Consider the following 26,212-nt stretch of genomic DNA (forward strand, 5'->3'; position numbering starts at 1 on the left):
ACATTACTAGTTTCTGGCTCTTTGGGCTATATCTATTCTATGCTACATGTCATTTACCCCACTTATGTTCACATAGTCTTTATCCACATAGTATAAAAGTAACCAAAAATAGTACAACAATACAACTTATTAAAATTAATACCACTTTGGGAGTTTATATCTCTGGCCTTCTTATTAATGTCTTGGGGATTTTGCACACTTTAGCCATGCAAACTTCTTGGTTTTCTTTCAGTGATGTATATTGAAGAGAACAATGTTGAGATTTTACTGGCTTAATTCTCAGAGGGTTATCTTATTTTTATGTTTTAAAGTTTTTTTATTTTTAATTGTTCCTAAGCATTGCTCACAGTGAAGAGGTAGCAAAATGACCAAGATGCAAGTTAAAGTTCAAGTATCTAATCAATCTGGCGATTACTTTAACCATTTTTGGAACATGTCATTTGCTAAATATCAACTAGTGCTTGTATATGAATAACTTAAAAAATTTTGTTTTACCTCCCCATAGCACCAAGTACAGAAATGTGCACATAGTTACTTAAAAGTTACATGTTAACTGAATATAAGAATATTTTTATTGCTTGTGGTTTAAACCATAGTCTATTTAAAAATCATAAAACATGATAATATTTTAACCTTAAAGACTAGATAAAGAGGAAATTTTTAGCTTAAAGATTAGGGGGAAGGTGTAAAATTTGTTTTTCAAGAATGATCTTCATCTGAGTTTAAAAGGTTATATGGTGTTGTACCACAATAAGAATAATGAACATTAAAACTTTGATCTTGTAAATAATCTAACAATATACTGGTAAAGGGGAGCTGGCTTGTAAATGCTGAGTCCTTCCAGATACTGAAATTCTACAACTGCTTACATTCCAGTCCTAAAAAGGGAGATATGCCATTTTGTTTAGAAGGCAAATTTTAACTATCTTCTGTCTGTTTATCTCATTAAAAAGGAAAACAGAAAGTGCTTTTAGTTTAAAATTCTGGAGAAAAGTTAATCCCAAAGGACAATAAGCATCTCAAATGTCAAGAAGAATAAATTATGTTTTGGATTAGAACAAGCAATTTCGGGACAGCAGCATACATGGAACACAGATTATTGTATTCCTTGAAAGTCATACATATGCACAAAATGTATATACTCATGTGTTACCCTGGATCTGCTCTTGACCTGCCTTAGCATTCCTCCAGCACAAAGAAGCACACACACACACACACACACACACAGAACTATTGAAGGGAAATGAGGGTAAAGACTTCCAAAATAATAAATCTATGCCACCAGTTTCTACTGCTAATTCCACCTCAACATTTGACAAAACACTTTTGGAGTTCATTCAGTATTCATAGATAGGAGGCATAGAGTAATGAAATTTTAGAAAAGGGAACTACAGAAATAATCTATTCCAATCACCTCAATTTTTCAGGTTGAAAAAATAAGGCTGAGAGGGTTAAAAGACATGCTCAAGGACATTCAAGTCTTTTTCTCTAAGTCTTTAAAAGTGCTCTAAGTCCTCAAAATTTTGGGCTCAGGGCCACTTTATACTCTTAAGAATAACTAAAGACAATTAAGAATTTTTATTTATATGGGTTTTTATATCTATTAGTATTTCCTATATTAGAAATTAAAACATAAATCTTAAACATGTATTTATTATGTCATTAAAACTAATAAACTGATTTCATATTAACATAAATTGCATTGTTTTTGAAAAAGATAACTCAAAATTTATCAAGAAAAATTTTGAGAAGAGTTACTCTGTTTCCTATTTAAAAGATCCCTAGTAGAAGACTAGAGGTCTTAGTAGTCTTAGTAGAAGACAGCTGGATTCCAATATCTACTTTTGCATTTTTCAGACAGATTTTTGAAGTATATATTTATATATTGAAGCATATTAATAAAACCCAGTATCACACAAATAGTCAAAAAAGAAAAGTATTTTAACAGCTGTGAATTTTCTTTGATTGAATACTATACTCAAACTTGACAGTTCTAGTTTCTTAATGGTGGGTTGCAATGTAGATTCGGAAAATATAACTGTGCTTTGTGTACTGTTATACTAAAATCCACTGATCTGTCATACTTTTTAAAATACATATATGATTTTTAAAAATACAATGCATTAGTCGTTTGAAAAATATTGGTTCAGTGAGTTATGCAGATATTCTAAATATTGACACATTTCTTTATAGTAAAAAAAATCACATTTTTAATATCACCATCGACTTACCAGAGAAGTCAAGGACTGGGAAACTGTCAAGATCATGGTAGCGGATGCAAGTTCTTCAGAATTTTTGTTTGAAAGTTCAAATTTTATTATTGGCCATGACAAGATCAGCACAGTTCAGTCGCTCAGTTGTGTCTGACTCTTTGTGACCACATGGCCTGCAGCACACCAGGCCTCCCTGTCCATCACCAACTCCCGGAGTTCACTCAAACTCATGTCCATTGAGTTGGTGATGCCATCCAACCATCTCATCCTGTCATCCCCTTTTCTTCCCACCTTCAATCTTACCCAGCATCAGGGTCTTTTCAAATGAGTCAGCTCTTCACATGAGGTGGCCAAAGTATTGGAGTTTGAGCTTCAGCATCAGTCCTTCCAATGAATATTCAGGACTGATTTCCTTTAGGATGGACTGGTTGGATCTCCTTGCAGTCCAAGAGACTCTCAAGAGTCTTCTCCAACACCACAGTTCAAGAGCATCCATTCTTCGGCACTCAGCTTTCTTTATAGTTCATCTGTCACATCCATACATGATTACTGGAAAAACCATGCCTTGGCTAGACGGACCTTTGTTGGCCAAGTAATGTCTCTGCTTTAATAATACGCTATCTAGGTTGGTCACAACTTTCCTTCCAAGGAGTAAGCGTCTTTTAATTTCATGGCTGCAGTCACTATCTGCAGTGATCTTGGAGTCCAGAAAAACAAAGTCTGTCACTGTTTCCACTGTTTCCCCATCTATTTGCCATGAAGTGATGGGACCGGATGCCACGATCTTAGTTTTTTGAATGTTGAGTTTTAAGCCAACTTTTTTCACTCTCCTCTTTCACTTTCATCAAGAGGCTCATTAGTTCCTCTTCACTTTCTGCCATAAGGGTGGTGTCATCTGCATATCTGAGGTTATTGATATTTCTCCCAGCAATCTTGATGCCAGCCTGCGCTTCATCCAGCCCAGTGATTCTCATGATGTACTCTGCATATAAGTTAAATAAGCAGGGTGACAATATACAGCCTTGACATACTCCTTTCCCGATTTGGAACCAGTCTGTTGTTCCATGTCCAGTTCTAACTGTTGCTTCCTGACCTGCATACAGATTTCTCAAGAGGCAGGTCAGGTGGTCTGGTATTGTTTGAAAGTTCAAATTTTATTATTGGCCATGACAAAAGCACCCATACATAAAGATTACTGCACTATTCTTTAATTCTTGTAGCAGAGACACTTCCATGTCCTGCAAAATGTGTGCTCCCTATTCCACAGTATATAGCTATTACTAGGTATCACTTTCTCAACCAGAATTTTTGACAGCCCTTCTTATACCTAGTGTAGCCATGGTTTGCTCTTACTAATGTTATGTGATTGAGATCATATAGGTAACTTCTAAACCAAGACTTCTATGAGTGCATCTCTATTCCTCTTTTATTCTATTAATTCTATTGACTGTGAAATTTTATAGGGTGGTGACTGTGGATCACTGAATCCGTATGTGCAGGAGAGGGACTCATTAACCACTAACTAATGCAATATCTTGTAAGACAGCTTTAAATATAGGTTAAGGTTTTAAAGAAATATGAGGCTCAAAGTTCAAATAAAAACAAAGATTTGAACAAGCTCCCACCCCAGAGTTCCTAGTAGTTATAGTTTAAGCAGGTCTACAGGAAAAATTACTTATAAAAAAATAAGAGCACTTCTTTATGCAATTCTTCTCTTTTTACAGTGCTACAATTGCCCTTTTAGTTCCCATGCAAAAAACAGTGGTGTGTAATAGACCTGTGCTTCCCCACTGGAGACTCAGTTTCTTTCGTAGGATCAGAAATTCTAATTCTTTGCTATCACTGTACCTCTGGGCCACTCTGGCCCCACAGTGTGGGTTTTCCAGTTCTCCAAATGACTGCTTACTATTTCTAGAGGTATCCATATACATAATCGGGGAATAAGTGAGATTTCTCCCCCAGTCTTCTCCATCCTTCTTTGGGTTCAATGCCTGGGTCAGGAAGATCCCTTGGAGGAGGGCATGACAACCCACTCCAGTATTTTTGCCGGGAGAATCATATGGACAGAGGAACCTGGCGGGCTACAGTCCATAGGGTTGCAAAGAGTCAGATACCAATGAAGCGACTGAGCACACATATATACTAACAGCTTTCCTCCTTCTTTCTCACTTATTAAAATTTGATCTCAGGAAGGAATCTAAACACTCATTCACATTAGTCATGAAAGAGGACATAAGGCCATGGTAATTTTCCTAGGTTAAAACTCTTATCCTATGATGAAAATTTTAAGCCTTAATACACTTACAAGCCTGTAAAATTAAATGTCTGAGAGGCTCTATGTGAAGTAGTTAAAAAGTTCAGGCTCTAAGGCCAGAATTTCCTGAATCTGAATTCATGTTGTTGTTCAGTCGCTAAGTCATGTCTGACTCTGCGACCCTGTGGACTGCAGCATGCCAGGCTTCCCTGTCCTTCACCTTCACTTTCTGAATTCATATTCCACCATTTATAGTTTATCTGACCTTGGGCAATTTACTTAATTTATGTTTCAGTTTTCTCATTTTATAGTTTATAATAAAAGCAACCTATTACATAAGAATATTAATAACATGGCTCTAATAATTTAACACATTTTATCAAGTACATAGTTCAAATTGAAGATTTCCCTAAATTTAAAAAAAAGTATTAAAATTTAATTTTGAGCAGTATATGAAAATAATTCATAATTAAACCTCTAACCTGCCATAATATCCCAGACTTAGATGCCTTATCCAGAAACAGAAAATGATTTTTTTTAGAATCTAATATAAAAAGTATTTTTCAAATATTTATAGGCAAATAAAACAGATGAAGCATTTCGTAAAGATGTTCCATTAACACAAAAATCAGGAGTGTTTGAACAAAGACAATTTTTATGTTTTTCCAAATTTTTAAAATTATTTCATTAAAAATAAAGGATAAAAATCTCTTTAAAGCATGGTAGTACACCACTTAGAGCAATTCTATATTTTAGATTGCAGAAAATGGATACTGCAAAATAATAACTTCTAAGAAAACTAGAACTATCATGAAATACCCCAGAGAAGGAAATGGCAAACCATTCTAGTATTCTTGCCTGGAGAACTCCATGGACAGAGGAGTCTGGTGGACATAGTTAATGGGGTCGCAAAGAGCCAGACACAACTGAAAGCCTAACACACATACACACATCATGAAATAACACATAAATAAACAATTCTTGGAACAAAGTAATTGAGATAAAAGCTCATAAGCAGTATTTCCCTTAATAAGAGAAAAACACTTTCAGTGGTTGCTATAAACTCTGAGACCACATAAGTATATTCTCTTGGTGGCCAGAAATATTGGTCAATATCAGCTGATTATTTAAAATTTTTGAATGTTGACTATGATTAAACACTGAAATATAAAACAGTTTTACATATGTATTATTTATGTAAAGAATGTAAAAAAACAATGTTATATATTACAGAAAGAAAGAATGCCATAATCATTACCTTTGGGGAGGGAGAGACAGATTTAGGGATGGTACAAAAGATCTGTAAATAAAAGACTTGAAAAACAAATATGGCAAATTGCAAATATTTGTTATGTGCGGGAAGTATTTTCTATACTTTCCTAAATGGTTAAATAAAATATAAAAATAAAAGCAAATCTAAAAAGAAACCCCATGTAAAGTATTGGGATAAATATAACCACTTTGATCTATCTCTCAACTCTAAGTAAAATAACTATGAAACATACAAATAGGAAAATCTGCATGAGCACCAGAAATTAAATACAAAATCTGATATAGAAACCTATGAAATAGGACCAAATTTTAAAATGTTTTTAATAATAAGTATACTTTACCACATGATAGGAAAAGTATACACGAGGAATACTCAATAGATCCACATCCCCACTGGCAGAAACTTACTTAGAAAACCAAAGCACCACTGAAATGAGATGCTTACTGGGGAATCCAAAGAGATGCCCCTTACTCGAGGTCACTTTAGAGACACCCGGTAGAATGATAACCTCCACAGTATAAAACATGATGTTGAAAACCATGATTTTCCCTAGGGACTTGATTTTTTGCTTTCAATCTCACTTCCAGGGCCCTTTCAATAGTCACTTAACACAAAACTGTTCTTGATTTACAAAACATATACCAGATGAGTAGCTTGTAGAAGACTATCCTACTTTTTACAATTGATCCGTACATATTTTCATTTTTTATGAGGCAAAAGAAGGCAACTTTAGTCTGTCAAAGTACTCCATGTGAAAACAGAATCTGAGGCCTTTCTCTGGAGATTTTATTTCCTTAATGTCAGGGGATATTCTCCAATGGTGAAATGAAACTTTTTCCTTAAATATCTGAAACAGTGTCACTTTCCCTCCCTCTTCAATTTAGTCTTATAAGTTGTCTATGTCTTACTGGAAACATTTGGCTAAAATCTTTACTAGGTCTACAAAAGAGCTTAGGGAGATCCAAGAATATTAACTAAATTTTGGCATTGTGAAAGCTTATGAAAATTATCAAGACATGTTTTAGTGACATTTTTAAAATTTAAAGATAAATTTTAAAATATTGGAATATCTAAATAAAGTAAAAGTAAAAACTAAATTTTATTGATTAACTGTATAGGAAGAAAAAATAGGCTGGTTTAGACTCCTCTATTAAGACTAAATAACAAGATAATGAAGCAGTATCTAGGTTTATAGGAAAATGTGATTTGACACTTTTGATATTTAAATTGAAAAATAAACTCAGTATTTAAACAAAACATTTAATTTATATCAGTCTGACTCTCCCATAGATAAAAGCTGTGAATTCTTGAGAGTGTTAAAAGAAAGGGCACTAACCACTGGCAGAGGATGAGATGCTTAGATAACATCACTGACTCAAAGGATATGAATCTGAGCAAACTCCAGGAGATAGTGAAGGACAGAGAAGCCTGGCATCCTGCAGTCTATGGGGTTGCAGAGTCAGACATGACTTAACAACTGAACAACAACCACTTGAAGATACCAGGGAAAGACTAAAAGCAGACAGAAAAAGGAGGGGGAATTGAACCTTCTAACATGGAGCCTGTAGGATTCTCATCAAGAAAAAAATGGGGAGAGGACTGAAATCCATAGAATTAGAAATGAAAAAGGAGCAGTTACAACTGACATCACAGAAATACAAAGGATCATGAGACTACTACAAGCAACTATATGCCAATAAAATGGACAACCTAGAATTCTTGAAAGATACAATCTTCTAAGACTGAACCAGGAAGAAATAGAAAAGATGAATGGATCAATCACAAGTACTAAATTGAAACTGTGATTTTAAAATTTCCAACAAATAAAAGTCCAGGACTAGATAGGTTCACAGTCAAATTCTATCAAAGATTTCAAGAAGAGTTAACATCTATCCTTCTCAAACTATTCCCCAAAATTGCAGAGGATGGAACACTCCCAAGCTCATTCTATGAGGCCACCATCACTCTGATACCAAAACCAGACAAAGATGTTGCCAAAAAAGAAAATTACACGCCAACATCACTGATGAACACAGATGTAAAAAATCCTCAACGAAATATGAGAAAACCCAATCCAACAACACATTAAGAGAAACATACACCATGATCAAGTGTGATTTACCCCAAGGATGCAAGGATTCTTCAACATACATATATCAGTACGATACATCATGTTAACAAACTGTAGAATAAAAGCCATATGATCACCTCAATATATGCAGAAAAAGCTTTTGACAAAATTCAATACCTATTTATAATAAAAACTCTCCAGAAAATGGGCCTAGAGGGAACATAACTCAACATAATAAAGGCCATGTATGGGAAACCTACAGCAAACATCATTCTCAGTGGTGGAAAACTGCAAGCATTTCCTCTTAGATTAGGAATAAGATAAGGATATCCACTCCCACCACTTTTATTCATTCTTCAAAAAGTAAACAATTGGAAAAAATATGTAAAACAATGATTTTCATGTGTTGGACAAGAGGCAACACTGGACAGTAATCCCCGCCCCTCAGCCAAGAGAAGAAAACCTAAAGAAGGAACACTTGTCTGTTTTTGTCTCTAAAAAAGAAATTTCAGGCCACAGTGCAAGTGGTGGGAATCCAAACAGAACTGATTTGAAAAATAAAATTTAGCATGCAGGTAGGTCAGGGAAAGCTAAAATTCACAGGTCAGCATAACATAGATGAGACAGAAGCACATACAGAGCAATCTGGAGCTCTGTGGAAGGTTATCCTTAAATTTTTGCCTGAGGTTGGTTTTAAAAAAAAACACAGGAAGGAGCAGACAGAACAATGCCTGGGGCTCGGAGGAAGCTCATGTTCCAGACAGCCAGATGGGAAATCTGCAATACACAGAGCATGGAGTAGAATACTAAAGAAGAGAACTGTCTCAGCAGGGGAAGCAAGTTAGGCTAAACAAAAGACTTCTCTGGTTCCACCTAATGAAGCTTAAAATAAAGCCTCAAATAGACCAAAATATTTCTAAGTATTAATAACTAGACTGCATCACAGAAGAAAAACACTCAAAAATATATAAAGGAATAAAATAAAAACTCACAAAACTACAAAGTTTACTTAAGAAGAAACTGATGATTTGATCACTATATCTATTAGAGAAATTGAACTGTTTTATCTGACCAAAAAAATCTGACCACAGAGAACTTTCCAGACCCAGATGGCTTCATTGGGTGAATTCTACCAAATATGTAAAGAAGAATAAATAACAATTTTACACTAACTCTTAGAAAAGAGAAGAAGGGCAAACATTACACTTATTACTAAAATGTGATAGGATAGTACAGAAAAGAAAACAAAATTTTAGCAAACTGAATTCAGTAGTACATGAAAAGGTTAATATATAATTGCCAAATGGGATTTATCCCAGGAATGCAAGGTTGGCTTAACATTTGAAAAATCAATCAATATAATTCACTATATCAAAAGACTAGAAAAGAAAAACAATATGTTCATCTCAACAAATGCTAAAAAGCATTTGTCAAAATTCTACATATATTGTTATAAAAAGAACAAGAACAACAAAAACTTCTCAGCAAACTAGAAAGAAAATGAAACTACCCCAACCTGATAAAAGACATCTATAAAAATCTTCGGCAAAAATTTAACATTTTCATCTAAGATCAAGAATGAAGCAAGGATGTCCACTCTTAGCACTTTTAGTCAACATCTTCTTAAATATCTTAACCACAGGCAAGTAAAACACATTAAAGGCTTATAGATTGAAAAAAAATGCTCTTTATTCTCAGATGACATGAATGTCCATGAAGAAAATCTTAAGAAATCTAAGAAGGCTACTAAAAATAATAAGAAAGTTTAGTAAGATTGCAGGGTATAAAATCAACACAAAAGTATTTTTCTATCATATTTTCTATGTATTATCAATGAAAAATTAGGAACTGAAATTAAAAATACCATGTGCAATATTACTTGAGAGATGTGTGCAGCATCTACACAGAAAAAATACTGGAAAATATTGCTGAGGTAAATGAAATAAGTCCTAAATAGATGAAATCTTCTATGTTCATGGAGTGGAAAATCAGTATTGTTAACATGTCAGTGCTTCTTGAGTTGACAGATTTAACCTAATTTCAATTAAAATTTCAGAGTATATAAAATACTGATAAGTGGTTTAAAATTATACAGAAAAGACAAGACTCTGGATAACCAAAATAATTTTTTTAGAAGAACAAAGGTGGAGAATTTATAGTACCTGACTCCAAGACATGTTATAAAACTACATTTATCAAGGTAGTTTAGTATTGGCATCACCGAAACAAAAGTTAGAGTACAAGTGTGTATTTAGGCACAGGCCAATACAAGTGTTGTCAAAAGCTTTTTTGACAAAAGTTCCAAGATAATTCAATGGGCAAAGATAATCTTTTCAACAAATGGTTCTAGAACAATATGCAAAGAAATGATCCTCAATGCTTACTTCACATAATTTTCAAAAATTATTGAAAATGAATTAGAGTCCTCAATGTAAGAGCTACAGCTATAATCTATAAAATTATATACTATAAAATTTCTAGTGAAGTAAGCCAGAAGGAAAAACACCAATACAGTACACTAATGCATATATGGAATTTAGAAAGATGGTAACAATAACCCTGTGTATGAGACAGCAAAAGAGACAGTGATGTATAGAACAGTCTTATGGACTCTGTGGGAGAGGGAGAGGGTGGGAAGATTTGGGAGAATGGCATTGAAACATGTAAAATATCATGTATGAAACGAGATGCCAGTCCAGGTTTGACGCACGATACTGGATGCTTGGGGCTAGTGCACTGGTACGACCCAGAGGGATGGTATGGGGAGGGAGGAGGGAGGAGGATTCAGGATGGGGAACACATGTATACCTGTGGTGGATTCATTTTGATATTTGGCAAAACTAATACAATTATGTAAAGTTTAAAAATAAAATAAAATTAAAAAAATAATAAAAAAAATAAAAAACAAAATTGAAGTATTAGAAATACAAAAAAAAAATAAATAAAATTTCTAGAAGAAAATATGGGGAGAAAATCTTGACTGAAATTAAGCTTCATAAAAAATTCTTGAATATGAAACAGAAAGTACAAACTATATTGGAAAAAATGATAAATTTGATTTCACCATACTATATAATTTTGTCTTAAAGACACTATTATAAAAAAAAAAGGAACTACAGATTATAAAAGAATATTTATAAAATCTATATCTGTTAAAGAACTTATATCTAGAATATATAAAGAACTGTTATAACAGAATTAAAAGAACACAAACAACCCAAATAAAAATAGCCAAAAGACTAAAATAAACATTTCAGCAAAGAAGACCTACAGATGGCAAATAAGCACATGAAAAGAAGCTCATCATAATTAGTTATTAGAGAAATCAGAATAAAACCTAACTAAGTACCAGTATCAGAGAAGGCAATGGCAACCCACTCCAGTGTTCTTGCCTGGAGAATCCCAGGGACAGAGGAGCCTAGTGGGCTGCCGTCTATGGGGTCGCGCAGAGTCGGACATGACTGAAGCGACTTAGCAGCAGTAGCAGCAGCAAATACCAGTATAACCCACAAGAATGGATAAAATTAAAAGATTATACAAAGTGTTAACAAGGAAGTAGAGTATTAATATAACTTGTATCCTGGTAGGAAGTAAAATTTTAGATAAATTTGGCAATTTCTTAAAATGCTGTAATGCACTTCCTATAGTACCCAGACTTCCACTACTAGATGTTTACAAAAGATAAATGAAATTCTATGTTTACACAAAGACTTGTAATGAATATTAACAGCAGCTTTACTTATAACAGCTTATAGGTAAGCTTACAATAACTTATCTTGGAAACAATGCAGATGTCTACCCACCTGTGAACAGATAAAGAAATTGTGGTATATCCTTACTATGGACTTAGCAAAATACAGGGTAACAAACTATTAATACATGCAACAAGATGAATGAATCTCAAAATAATTATGCAGAGTAGAAAATGCCAACAAAAGATAGCACATGTTCTATGATTTCATTTACATAAAATTCTAGAAAATGCAAACTAACCTGTACTGACAAAGCTCACAGGAGTAATTGCCTGGGGATTGAGGAGGGAGGAATTACAAAAAAAGTCTAAGGAACTTTTGGGAATGGTGGATATGTTTCCTATCTTGAAAGTTGTGATAGTCTCATGAGTTTATATATATGTCAAATTGTCAAATTTTATATTCTAAATATGTGTGGTTTATTGTACGTCAATTAGACCTCACTCAATAAAGGTGAAATAAACCATGTCGTTATTTGGAGCAAATATCCTAACACTAGATAATGTGAGGCCATTATTTATGTAGATCTTCTAACATATGTGACAACAATAGCACAAAGGACAAAGAGGAGTAGAGTACATGTAATTATCCTTCTCCAAGTTCCTACATTTTAGTGAAATAGGATAACATTAACTTTAAGTAGGATTTCAATAATTTAAGGATGTGTTTGAAATCATTAAGGCAATTACAAAAAATACAAGGAGGTAATATGCAAATAGCCAATAGAGTAATAAAAATGGAATACTAAAAATATTTGATTAACCAAATGAAGATAAAGAAGGGGAACTGAAGAACAAAAAAGAGGAACAAACAGGAACACGGTAGAACAAACCTAACCATAGTTATGTTGAACTAATTCAATAGTTATATTGAATGTAATGAAGTAATCACTCCAATTAAAAGGAAGAAATTTTAAGACTTAAAGAAACCCCAAGATTCAACTATATCTCATTTATAAGAGGTACACTGTAAACATAAAACACAAAGAAACTGTAAGTAAAATGTTGGGAAAAGAGGCACTATGCAGACCACAAACATAAGCAAGCTGAAGTGGCTGTATTAATAACAGACAGAATAGCACTCAGTGGAATTATCATAGATACAAAGAAACATAATGATTAAAGGGAAAACATAATATGTAAATGTATATGTACCAAATAACTTAAAAATGCATAAAGCAAAAATCAACAGAATTAAGGAGAGAAACAGATAATTCTACAATTGTAGTTGGAGATCTTAATATCACCTCTCAGAAATAAACAGAACAATTAAATAAAATATCATAAAGATACAGAACCAGAGTTAGCAAACTTCTTCTATGAAGGGCCAGATAATCCAATATTTTAGGCTTTGTGGGCTGCATATGACCTCTGTAGTATATTCTTTAATGTTTTGTTATTTTACAGCCCTGAAAACGGAAAAATCATTCTTAGCTCATAGGATATATAAAAATAGGCCAGATAGTTTACTGAACCCTAATACAGAAGATCTAAAGTGCAAAGTGAAAGTGAAGTCGTTCAGTTGTGTCCAAATCTTTGGGACCCCGTGGACTGGAGCCCATCAGGCTCCTCCATCCATGGAATTTTTCAGGCAAGAGTACTGGAGTGGGTTGCCATTTCCTTCTCCAGAGGATCTTCCCCACCCAGGGATTGAACCCGGGTCTCCCGCATTGCAAGCAGATGCTTTTACCATCTGCGCCACGATAAACCACCTTGATCTAATTGAGACAAAATAATTGCAGAATATATATTCTTCTCATGTGCACACGGAATGTTTACCAAGACAGATCATGTACTGTAGAACAAATCTCAGTGCACTACAAAAGACTGTACAGATCACTATTTTTAAAAGTAGAAATCATTATTTTTAAAAGTAGATCAAATCACTATTTTTTAAAGTAGAAATCAGTAATTTTAAGATATCCAGAAAAACCCTAAATTTTTTAAAATTAAGTAATACACTTCTAAATAACCCATGGATCAAAATAGAAATTATACTGGATATTAGAAAATATTCTGAATTAAATGACAATGAAAATATAACATCAAAATATGCAGAAAGTAGCTGAAACAGTAATTGGGGAAATTTATAGCTTTAAATGCTTATATAAAAAAGGAGAATGATAAAACAAATAGAACAAATTCAAACAACAGGTGGATAAAGAATATATGGGAGTTCCTTACACTATTTTTACCGCTTTCCTATAAGTTAAAACTTGAAAAAATTAAAAGTCCCTTAATTTTCTATTTAGCCAACTTATTTTTCACATGTAAAACTAAGAAGCAAAAAGAGATGTTTAAGATTGGGTCAAAATAGTAAATTATCTCTCTTTCTATACAAAATAACAAATATGTATGAAGTTCTATAAAAACAAGGGTAACATTAGCAAATAAGAAATTTCACATAACTACTAAAAGACAGAATGCTATCTATAGAGATAAGAGTGGCAAAAAATCAAAGCACTAATCAGAAAAGCAGTAATTAATCAATTAAACAATTTTAGAATAAAAAACTAACTGAAGAGAGAGTTTTCAGAAGAGTAGGTTGAGGAGGTTAGTCCCTCCTTCCACCAGCCTATATCAAGAAGTATAATGGAAAGGTATTTCCCTTTACACTAGGAGTTCTTAACTTTGCCTGCAAATTGAAGTCATCTGAGTACCTTTAAAAAATATACTGAGTCTGAGATTCTGTTTAGTCGGTCAGTAATGAGGCCTGAGCACCAGACCAGGGTTTAGTATTGAAATACAGTATAAATTAGAGAGACATGAGCTTGCCTTAAAGTGCTTTTTAATATAGAGTAATTAAGAAGTTTGGTCTTATCTCAGAAATTTGGCAGGTATAAGAGAACACAAAAATATATCCATGTGAATTGGTATTTCAAGTAGTCTGTAAGTGGATTATCTAAAAAGTGAGCATTTGGAAACAAAATACTGGAATCTAACTATCTCCCTTTGTAACAAATATAATAATGGAAATTTAAAAGTACTAGATAAAAGCAGGTAGATTGTGTTTTCATATTAGGTTAAGTAAGCCCTGATAAATATGCCCCCAAACTGACACTCTACAAAGGCATTATTTAAATTTACTGAATAAAACATTTTAAGCTTATCTATTGGTAAAATACATTACTAACCAGTTAGCAATACAGCCAAAAAGTAAGAGTATTTGTAGCATTCTTATATATGAGAAGGCCCCTGAAATTAATATTAAAATCATAATAAGTGTAAATGAGAAAAGGACTTAAGTACATGTAATTTTTATAATGAAAAACTAAAAACATAAAGCGGTATTCAAATTAATATAATACCCATCTATAGTGAAGTGAAAGTGGCTCAGTCGTCTCCGACTCTTTGCGACCCCATGGACTGTAGCCTACCAGGCTCCTCCCTCCATGGGATTCTCCAGGCAAGAGTACTGGAGTGGGTTGCCATTTCCTTCTCCACCCATCTATAAATTAAATGTTATTTTAAGACTCTCACCAGAAAATAAGTCATTAAAAAATTCTGATAAATGAATAATGATATATTTGATTTTGGCTATTTCAGTAAGCAATATATAATAAATTTACTTACAAGCTGATATCTGTTCTTGATTTCTTACAATCATGTCCTTTATAGATTTTGAAGGCATTTTCTTGCTACCATGAATGGTGGTTGTGGAGAGTTCTTTCAGTTTCCAGTGGGTCCAAAATCCTTTTTGAGGTGGTAAACCTGTTAATACAAAATGTATATTTAACCAAAGAAATTACTATTTTAAAAACATCTTCTGTTGAAGCCTTTTTTTGAGTATTATGCATTTAATTCTCACAACAGTCCTGTGAGAACTGCCAGTCTTAGGTTTCAAATGAGGGAATCTCTATACAGAAATGTTAATGTCTTACCATATAAGACAGTGAATCAGAAAAGAGATAAACATGATATATACCCTTCTGACTCAAAAATACAAGCTAAGTTCATAAACAGACATAAGGGAAGATTAATATTGTGAAAACTTGAAAGGACCTAAATATCCAACAATAGTACATCCAAACAGTGGATCATGAAGTATCCATAAAAAGTTACCTTGTAAGTATTTATTAACATATAAAAGTAATCATAGAATTGTTTTTATGTGAAGGACAATTTTACCTTATACAGATGTGTGACTGTAGCTTAATTGTTATCATGATTGCCTCTGAGCAACAATCAATAAATGATTACATTAAAAATTTTTCCCTCTCTGTATCTATTATTTTCAAAATAATGTTTTTGACTAGATTATAACACTCTAAAATTTAAAAATAAATTCTATTTAAAAAGTTCCACTTTTGTTCCAAAAGCTGTGTAGGGTTGAATAATTGATTTAACCACACAAAACATTTATATCCTCAGCAGTAAAAATGAGAACAATATAAATTCCTTAGTATACTTCATATGCTTATTCTGATGGTTAATTGGGTTTGTATATGTTAAAGCATTCAGTAACTGGGAAACATGAATATAAAAACAAACATAAAATATAATAAACATATTAACATACACTGACATACTCATAAAATATATCCAATATTTTCCCAGTAGTGAGCATTCAATGAGGATTATTTGTTGTATTTTGATATCAAATTGGAATTTTTGAAGTGTTTTTAAATTTGGTCATTGCTTATTTTATATTAGTTGCAACTAGATAAAATATTCAAAACAATTCATTTGAATGTTTCTCAATATTGTCTGTGTTTTAAAATATATGGTATATTAGTGGAAAATCTGGGGTATAGGAAGGTCAACAGATCGGGATATTTAAAGATAGTTTCTTACTGAATGGGGGATCAATGTCAGAGTAGGAAGACATGGAGCTCACTTCTCACAAACACATCCAAAATATATCTACACATGGAAGACAACTTAAAAAACAAAAACAAAAACAAAAAACCAACTAATTGGAAACCAGCAGAATATCTTTTATAAAGCCAAAACTGCAAGAAAGATCTCCATGTAACTGGGCAGAATTACAGGGGGAGGGGAAGGCGTTAGGGTGGGACCAGCGCCCCTGGAGGGGTATGGAAGAGAAGGTCCACACACGTGCATCCTTGCCCCGCGGAGGCCCCCTTGTCTGCCGGGAAATCCACTGAGACAGATGGGAGAGCTGGAGAAGCCTAGACTCTACTTGTGAGGCGGGTGTGTGTGTCGGATTGCTAACAATCAGAGCAGCGAGAGACTTGCACAGATGGCAGCCACCTCATCATACTTCCCAGTCCAAAGGGCAAATGCCCAGTTCCGCTCACTCCACACCACGGCCTGGCAGGGGATCAGGAGAAAGAGGCAGTCTAGTTGCTAGAAGTGGGACTGCTGACTTACGCAGTAGCTCTAGTTTTCATTCTTGATGAGCCTCCATACTGTTCCCCACAGTGGCTCTACCAATTTACATTTTGACCAACAACAAGGGTTCTCTTTTCTTCACATCCTCATCAATATTTGTTATTTGTAGTCACTTTGAAAATGGCCATTCTAACAGGTGTGAGGTGATATCTCATTGTAGTTTTGACTAGCATTTCCCTGGTGATTAGCGATGCTGAACATCCTTTCCTGTACTTGTTGGACATCAGTATGTCTTCTTTGGAAAAATGTCTTCAGTTCCTCTACTTTAAAAATCACATAGTTTTTGTTTGTTTGTTTGTTTTGCTATTGAGTTGAGTTCCTTTTAGCTTTTGGGTATCAATCCCTTATAACATGATTTGCACATATATTTAACAAATTCATTTTGCATTTTGTTGATTTCTTTTTCACTATGCAGAAGCTTTTTAGTTTGATGTAGTTTCACTTACTGATTTTTGCTTTTGTTGCTTGTGCTTTTGATATCATATCCAAAAAATTATTGCCAAGACATATAAGGAGCTTTTCCACTATGTTTTCTTCTTAAGAGTTTTATGATTTCAGTTCTTTCCTCCACTTGAAGTTAATTTTTGTGAGTGATATAGAAAAAGCAAGGGAATTCCAGAAAAACATTTGCTTCATTGACTACACTAAAGCCTCTGACAGTGTGGATTACAACAAACTGGAAAATTGTTAAAGAGATGCGAATAGCAGACCACCTTACCTGCCTCCTGAGAAACCTGTATATAGGTCAAGAAGCAACAGTCAGAACCAGACAGAGAACAACAGATTGGTTCAAAATTGGGAAAGGAGTATGTCAAGGCTGTATTTTGTCACTCTGCTAATTTAACTTATATGCAGAGTACATCATGCAAAATGCCACACTGGATGAATAGTAAGCTGGAATCAAGAATTGCTGGGAGAAATATCAACAGACTCATACATGCAGATGCTACTACTCTAATGGCAAAAAGCAAGGAAGAACTAAAGAGCCTGTTGATGAGGGTGAAAGAGGAAAGTGGAAAAGCTGGCTTAAAACTCAACATTCAAAAAACTAAGATCATGGCATCCAGTCCAATCACTTCATGGCAAATAAAAGGGGAAAAAGTATAAACAGTGACAGATTTTCTCTTCTTGGGCTCCAAAATCACTGCAGATGGTGACTTCAGCCATGAAATTAGAAGACACTTGCTCCTTGGAAGAAAAGCTACTACAAACCTAGGCAGCATATTAAAAAGCAGAGATGTCACTTTGTTGACTAAGTTTCATACAGTCAATGCTATGGTTTTTCCAGTAGTCATGTATGAATGTGAGAATTGGACAATAAGAAGCTGGGCACTGAAGAATTGATGCTTTCGAACTGTCGTGCTTGAGAAGATTCGTGAGAATCCCTTGGACAGCAAGGAGATCAAACTAGTCAATCCTAAGGAAAATCAACTCTGAATATTCATTGGAAAGACTGATGCTAAAGCTCCAATACTTTGGCCTCCTGATGCAAAGAGCTGACTCAATTTAAAAGACCCTGATGCTGGAAAGGATTGAGGGCAGGAGGAGAAGCACGTGACAGAGGATGAGATGGTTGGATGGTATCACTCAATGGATGTGAGTTTGAACAGACTCTGGGAGATACTGAAGGACAGGGAAGCCTGTGTGCTGCAGTCCACGGGGTTGCAAAGAGTCGGACACAACTTAGCAACTGGACGACAATAAGATAGGAGTCAAATTTCATTACTCTACATGTGGTGATTCAGCTTTCCCAGCGCCATGTATTGAAGAGATGATCATATTCCTATTGAGTATTCTTGGCTTCTTTGTCAAATATTAGTTGACTGTGTCTGTGAGGGTTTATTTCTGGGTTCTCACTCTTCTTCCATTGGTCTGTGTGGCCTTTTTTGTTTAATTTCCATGTTTCACTCAAATTACATATCTGATCATACATGTTATCCATCTTTTCCACTTGAGCATTTACCACATTACTCATAGGTAGTTGAAATTTTCTGTCTAATATTCTAATACCTGTGCCTTATCTAAAACTGGTTCTGATTATTTATTTGTCTTTTGATAGGTAGTTCTGTTTCTGGGGTGAGTTTTATCTCCATTCCTTCGCTAAGGGCAGCTGGATTTGCTGCCCTTCCTCCCTGCAACCTCTCTCCCTCCTCCTGCTGTGACTTAAAGCTTGTTGATGTTAACACAAAGGAGATGGAAGAGAAGGGTCCAGGCAAGGCTAAATGCCTTTTTTGTAGTGGTTTCTCTTATATTCCCCCAGGCTTTCTCAAGACTGTCATACCATCCTCAATTGTTACTTATAAAATATCTGGAGAGAAACTTGTAATGTCAACTTCCTCCTTGTTTATGAAGCTCCTAAGCATCCTATATGGTCACATTAGACCATACTCAGCTGTAAGTAATTCATTAGAAATTTTGGCTAAATTCTTCTTACTGCCTTTTTAATGCATCTAGCTGCATCTGTCCCACGTGAGCAAGTGCTGACATCTGGTCTTCCCTTGGAGGCACCTGTCTTTCTGTAGATTTTGGGTTGACTGCCTTGGAACCTCTGATGGGCTCAAGGAAAGTTTCAAATTTGCAGGTAGTTTAGTGTTTTCAGGTAGAAGAGTGGAAGTAATATTTTAGTTTTTTACATCCTAAGCAGAAGCCAGAAGTCAGAGCACAAAACTTCATCTTACTCATTGTAAAGCTGCCACATAGGACAGTCATAAAGCTTGTGCTAAAACCTAGCCAATCATACAAAATCTTAATGTGTCTCTATATTAGGCAGAAGTATCCTCCAAAGTCTTCCATATCTTAATGTTCCCAAATGGTGACTATGTTATGTTACACGGCAAAGAGGAATTAAGGAAGCAGACAGAATTAAGTTAATAACTGGCTAGCCTTAAAATATGGACAGTATGCTGGCTTGTCCAGGTGAACCTAATGTACTCAGAAGAGTCATAGATATGGAAGAGGGAAGTAGAAGAGTCAGTATTAGAATGATGCAATATGAGAAAGATGACTAGTCATTGTAGGCTTTGATGATGAAAGGCTATGAGGCAAAGAATGGAAACAGCTTCTGAAAAGCTACAAAGAGATTTTCCCTAGAGCCTCTAGAATAACACAGCTCTCCCAACATCTTGGTTTTACCCTAGTGAAACTCATTTTGGACCTATGACTTTCAGAACTCTAGGATAATATACTTACGTTGCTTTAAACTAAGTAGTAATCTGCTGCATCAGTAATAGGAAACTAACACAAGCTCTGGTGCTTTTTTCTTATTGTATATGAGGATCTCTAGGCTTCCCATGTGGCTCAGTGGTAAAGAATCCACCTGCCAATACGTGTTCCATCCCTTGGTTGGGAAGGTCCCCTAGAGAAGGAAATGGCAACTGACTCCAGTATTCTTGCCTGGGAAACCGCATGGGCAGAGAAGCCTGGTGGGGCTACAGCCCATGGTGTTGCAAAGAGTCGGACATGACTTAGCAACCAAACAACAACAAATAAGGAACTCTGGTAAAAAAAAAAAAAAATCTGTGAAAAACGAACCAAAATGAAAGCCAACTGACAATGTAAGTAATCAAACTGAATATAACGCAAAGAAACAAATAAAGCTATGACATCATCTTTTAAAAAAGGAATTTTTCATATATTAACGAGGAGAAATTAAGTATTTTAGATCTATGATATAAATATTTCTCCAACAAAGAAATAAGAAAAATGTCTTTTTAAATTCCTTCAACAAGTGCTCTAGCCAAAACAAAATAATCAATCACAATTGAGAGATAAAATCATAGTAAAAGGTGAAAAGGTCATTTATGAGCATAGAACTCAGAAAACATGTGAGTCTTGATAGATATGCAATGTGAGAAAAAGCATTGTGACAGAAATCTGTACAAACACATTCATGTTAAATAAATCACAGAGGCTCTAGTGCAGCCACCACTACTGCCTTTGTTTTCAACTTAAATTCTTATCCATGCATAAAAATAAAAATGAACAATTATGTACAGGTCAGTGAATCTTTTCAAGTTTAATACACGGCGTGCAAGTTACCAGCCCTCAGAAACAAAATATTCAGCTTGTAACACCATGGATTAGTTTTGTCAGATTTTGAACTTTGTATCAAAGAACTCATACAGGATCTACCTTTTTGTGCCTGGTCCCTCAACCTTGTTTGTGTGATTTGTTTACTACTGTATACGATTGTAGTTCACTCATCCTCATTGCTGGCAGTATTTCATTATATGAATACTCCACAGTTTATCTAAATTTTATATTATTGTGGGCATTTGAACAGTAGATTTTGATTATTATATGAATAGCATTGCTATGAACATTTTGTTCTTTTGGTATACAGAAATATGTAGATTTCTGGAGGTTATGTACCTGAGAGTCCAAATTTAATATATGTTTAGCTTTAGTAGATATTGGTAGTTGTCCAGAATATTCATATAATTCCACCTGCATAGCTACCTTTTATCTTAAGAAAATGCAGGTTTGAATTTTTTTTAACTCTGAGATGAGTGTAGATTTACATGTACTTGCAACAAATAATACAGAGAGATCCCTGTGCCATCTATGTAGTTTCCCACAAAGGTAACACCTTGTAAAGCTATAATATGATACCACAATCAGGATATAGACATTGAGGCTAAGGTACAGTTTCATCCCAAGGATTCCTTAAGCTTGCCATTTTAGCTACACCTACCCTTCACTTTAAACCATTTCTCTGCCTGATGTGAAGGAGAGGCAATAAACATCAATCCTTTCGCTATACAAATATTTTCTCCTAAGGTGAAACAGCCCACAGAGAAGTACTGAAGCAAGTGTTCAACAGTGATAAATAGCCTATGTTGGAAGAATCAGTTCAGTTCAGTCACTCAGTTGTGTCTGACTCGTTGCGACCCCATGGACCGCAGCACACCAGGCTTTCCTGTCCATCACCAACTCCCAGAGTTTACTCAAACTCACGTCCATCGAGTCAGTGATGCCATCCAACCATATCTGTCCCCTTCTCCTTCCACCTTCAATCTTTCCCAGCATCAAGGTCTTTTCCAATGAGTCCGTTCTTCACATCAGGTGGCCAAAGTATTGGAGTTTCAGCTTCAACATCAGTCCTTCCAATGAATATTCAGGACTAATTTCCTTTAGGGTGGACTGGTCAGATCTCCTTTGCAGTTCAAGGGACTCTCAAGAGTCTTCTCCAACACCACAGTTCAAAAGCATCAATTCTTTGGCACTCAGCTTTCTTTATAGTCCAACCTTAACATCCACACATGACTACTGGAAAAACCATAGCTTTGACTAGATGGACCTCTGTTGGCAAAGTAATGTCTCTGCTTTTTAACATGTTGTTTAGGTTGGTCTTTGCTGGTGGCTCAGGTGGTAAAAGTGTCTGTCCACAATGTGGGAGACCAGGGTTCGATCCCTGCATCAGAAAAGGTCCCCTGGAGAAGGAAACTCACTACAGTACTCTTGCCCGGAAAATCCCATGGACAGAAGAGCTTGGTAGGCTACAGTCCATGGGGTCACAAAGAGTCGGATATGACTGAGTGACTTCACTTTCTTTCTTTCCTTTCTTTCTAGGTTGGTCATAACTTTTCTTCCAAGGAGCAAATGTCTTTTAATTTAATGGCTGCAGTCACTATCTGCAGTGATTTTGGAGCCCCCCCCCAAGATAAAGTCTGTCACTGTTTCCATTGTTTCCCCATCTATTTGCCATGAAGTGATGGGACCAGATGCCACGATCCTAGTTTTCTGGATGTTGAGTTTTAAGCCAACTCTTTCAAAGAATATGCATTTGCAAACAAATGTATTCAGGCTAGAATTAAGAAAACTATCTATTCTGATATTTAAATCAGATAAGGGATCTATATTTAGTGTTCTTGCCTTTAACTCAGGCAGTTCAAAGCAGAATGCTTTGAAGACCAATAGGGACAGGCTAAAGTAGACATCCCCACTGGATTTACCTTATAAATCTCCTAACTCATTGCTATTGCTCATCTCAGCATATTACATACATTCATGCTTGAATACATCACAGAAACTAGTTAAAAGCATAACAGTTGCAAAAGAAGTATGAAAACTATATTTGCAGATGATACGATAAATGACTTGAAAACCCTAGAATGAATGATAAAGCTCAAACAAAAGGATTAAGTAAGGAAGTGACTCATAATATTTACATACAGAAATCAATATGAATTTGGGGTGGGAACACAATGTAGTCTATAACAGGTCTGGAGGAAATCTGTTTTGTTCTTCACTTTTTCTCTTATGGTATTTTTTTTTTTTTTGTCTGAATGATGTGCTCATTCTCTTTTTATTTCTTATATTTGAATTAGTTGGATTTTTCTCTGTAATTAGGAGACTCCTGTCTTGTGTATTTTGATGGAGGGGGCTGGTGCTCCAGGTTATTTTCTAGAATTTACCTCCCACGGACTCCTTCCTTAAAACATGAAACATTTTCTTGTAGAAATGGTTTGGTTACTAAGAATTGACACAAAAAATTATAAAAGAGTAATCAAAGTTTGGACAGAAAGAGATTTTTCTCTCCAATACCATAGTTTTAAAACCTAAGTGCCTAAATCTCTAGCTAAGTACTCCAGGATGGAATTTTACTTCCCTTCAGTGTTTTGAGTTCTGCCACTCCTACTTATAATATAGTTTTAAGGGACTTTATTTCAGTCATATCTGAATGGTCTAGTGGTTTCCCTACTTTCTTCAATTTAAGTCTGAATTTGGCAATAAGGAGTTCATGATCTGAGCCACAGTCAGCTTCTGGTCTTGTTTTTGCTGACTGTATAGACTGTTGGAAAACTCAGCAGTGGCCACAGGACTGGAAAAGGTCAGTTTTCATTCCAATCCAAAAGAAAGCCAATGCCAAAGAATGCTCAAACTACTGCACAATTGCACTCATCTCACATACTAGAAAGTAATGCTCAAAATTCTCCAAGCCAGGCTTCAACAGTATGTGAACCATGAAATTCCAGATGTTCAAGCTGGATTTAGAAAAGGCAGAGGAACCAGAGATCAAATTGCCAACATCTGCTGGATCATCAAAAGAGCAAGAGAGTTTCAGAAAAAGTCTACTTCTGATTCATTGACTATGCCAAAGCCTTTGACTGTGTGGATCACAATAAACTGTGGAAAATTCTTAAAGAGATGGGAAAACCAGACCACCTGACCTGCCTCCTGAGAAATATGTATGCAGGTGAGAAAGCAACAGTTAGAACTGGACGTGGAACAAGAGACTGGTTCCAAATAGGGAAAGGAGTACATCAAGGCTGTATATTGTCACCCTGCTTATTTAACTTATATGCAGAGTACATTATGAGAAACGCTGGGCTGGATAAAGCACAACCTGGAATCAAGATTTCTGGGAGAAATATCAATAACCTCAGATATCAGATGACACCACCCTTATGGCAGAAAGCGAAGAACTAAAGAGTGTCTTGATGAAAGTGAAAGAGGAGAGTGAAAAAGTTGGCTTAAAACTCAACATTCAGAAAACTAAGATCATGGCATCTGGTCCCATCACTTCATGGGAAATAGATGGGGAAACACTGGAAACAGTGACAGACTTTATTTTTGGGCTCCAAAATCACTGCAGATGGTGACTGCAGCCATGAAATTAAGCTTGCTCCTTGGAAGAAAAGTTATGACCAACCTAGGCAGCTTATTAAAAAGTAGAGACATTACTTGTCCAACAAAGGTCTGTCTAGTCAAAGCTATGGTCTTTCCAGTAGTCATGTATGGATGTGAGGGTTGGACTATAAATAAAGCTGAGCACCGAAGAATGATGCTTTTGAACTGTGGTGTTGGAGAAGACTCTTGAGAGTCCCTTGGACTGCAAGGAGATCCAACCAGTCCATCGTAAGGAAATCAGTCCTGATTATTCATTGGAAGGACTGATGTTGAAGCTGAAACTCCAATACTTTGGCCACCTGATGCGAAGAACTGACTCATTGGAAAAGACCCTGATGCTGGAAAAGATTGGAGGTGGGAAGACAAGGGGACAATAGAGGATGAGATGGTTAGATGGCATCACTGACTCAATGGACATTAGTTTGAGTAAACTCTAGGAGTTGGTGATGGACAGGGAAGCCTGGTGTGCTACAGTCTATGGGGTCTCAAAGAGTCAGATACGACGGACTAAACTGAACTCCTACCTACACACACACACACACACACACATCATGATTCAAACATTTTTTCCCCTTGATTAATGATGGTATGTTATATAAATAATTCAGTTAGCTCTAGAATTTACCCAGTATTATCTGCTATAAAAATGCCAGCAGTGTTCTAAAAGAAGCAGCTTGAAATACTTCTCTTACAAATATAAAATATATATCATACAGTTTTCTTTCTGTGGCAGTTTTGGTTTCTACAAGAATTCCACTGCCTATAAAATTATTTGCCTTCTAAAGTTAATAAGTGATTAATTTTATTATAACAGAATTTTCAGAAGAAAATCATCATGATTTTGAAACACAGACATCAATATTCTGTTTTGTAAGACAAAGAACTACAAAATTTTTGACTAAACAAAACACTGCAATTCAAAAGTTTTAGGTACCAAAGTAGTGATCAAAACTTAAATAACATTCATACCTGACAACCAAAGAAAAATATTATTCCCTAGATCTTCTTTAAATTCATCATTAAAGAGATTACTGGATTCTGGAAATGCTTCCTGGAATGTTGCGTAGATAGCTTGTGCCAAACAATCAGGATACACCTACCAAAACAGAGCCATATTAAAATAATTTCATATTTCATGTAACATCTCAAATACCAAAGAAGTTATTGAGTTTTTGAAATATACATGTCCCTTTTTCTCCTTATAACTTGTTTTTGGCCTTTTTTGCCTCTTTGTACTTCCAACAACTGACGAATATGAACAAAGAAGAGTTGAAAATAAAGTCATATCAGTTTAGCTATTTGTTAGCATTTAGGGGAAAAAATTTAATTTGGATAAAGGATGAAGTTAACAGTTAAGGTTTAATGGTTCTACACTTATTTCATTTTACCTTGTTATTGATATCCTCTTTCAGAAAAAGTATACCCTCTTTCTAGTCATTGTAATACAAAGTATATATACATTTAATTGAAGTATATTTGACATGTAATACTGTGTAAGTTTAAGGTGTACAACATGTTGATATATTTGTATTTTGCAATATGATTACCACCACAGCATCAGCTAATACCTCTATTACATCACACAGTTATCATTTTGTGTGTGTGTGGTGAGAAATAAAAGCATGTTTTTAAATAATTTAAAGTCCATTTAGGTGAGTTAATG

The 26,212-nt window shown here is 35.0% G+C and overlaps 1 protein-coding gene across 1 annotated transcript in view; it reads right to left on the minus strand.

Moving 5' to 3' along the window:
- The window catches only part of FAM227B (family with sequence similarity 227 member B), a 201,954-nt gene that overhangs the window by 149,486 nt on the left and 26,256 nt on the right, over positions 1-26,212 (minus strand). The window contains exons 8-9 of the mRNA XM_005892161.2: positions 25,519-25,645; positions 15,136-15,273 (exon numbers count right to left, since the gene is read on the minus strand). Coding sequence (XP_005892223.2) covers positions 15,136-15,273; positions 25,519-25,645 — 265 coding nt within the window. The remainder of the gene's footprint in view (positions 1-15,135; positions 15,274-25,518; positions 25,646-26,212) is intronic.

Source organism: Bos mutus, chromosome 10, assembly GCF_027580195.1.
Source record: "Bos mutus isolate GX-2022 chromosome 10, NWIPB_WYAK_1.1, whole genome shotgun sequence".
Classification (NCBI taxonomy): domain Eukaryota; kingdom Metazoa; phylum Chordata; class Mammalia; order Artiodactyla; family Bovidae; genus Bos; species Bos mutus.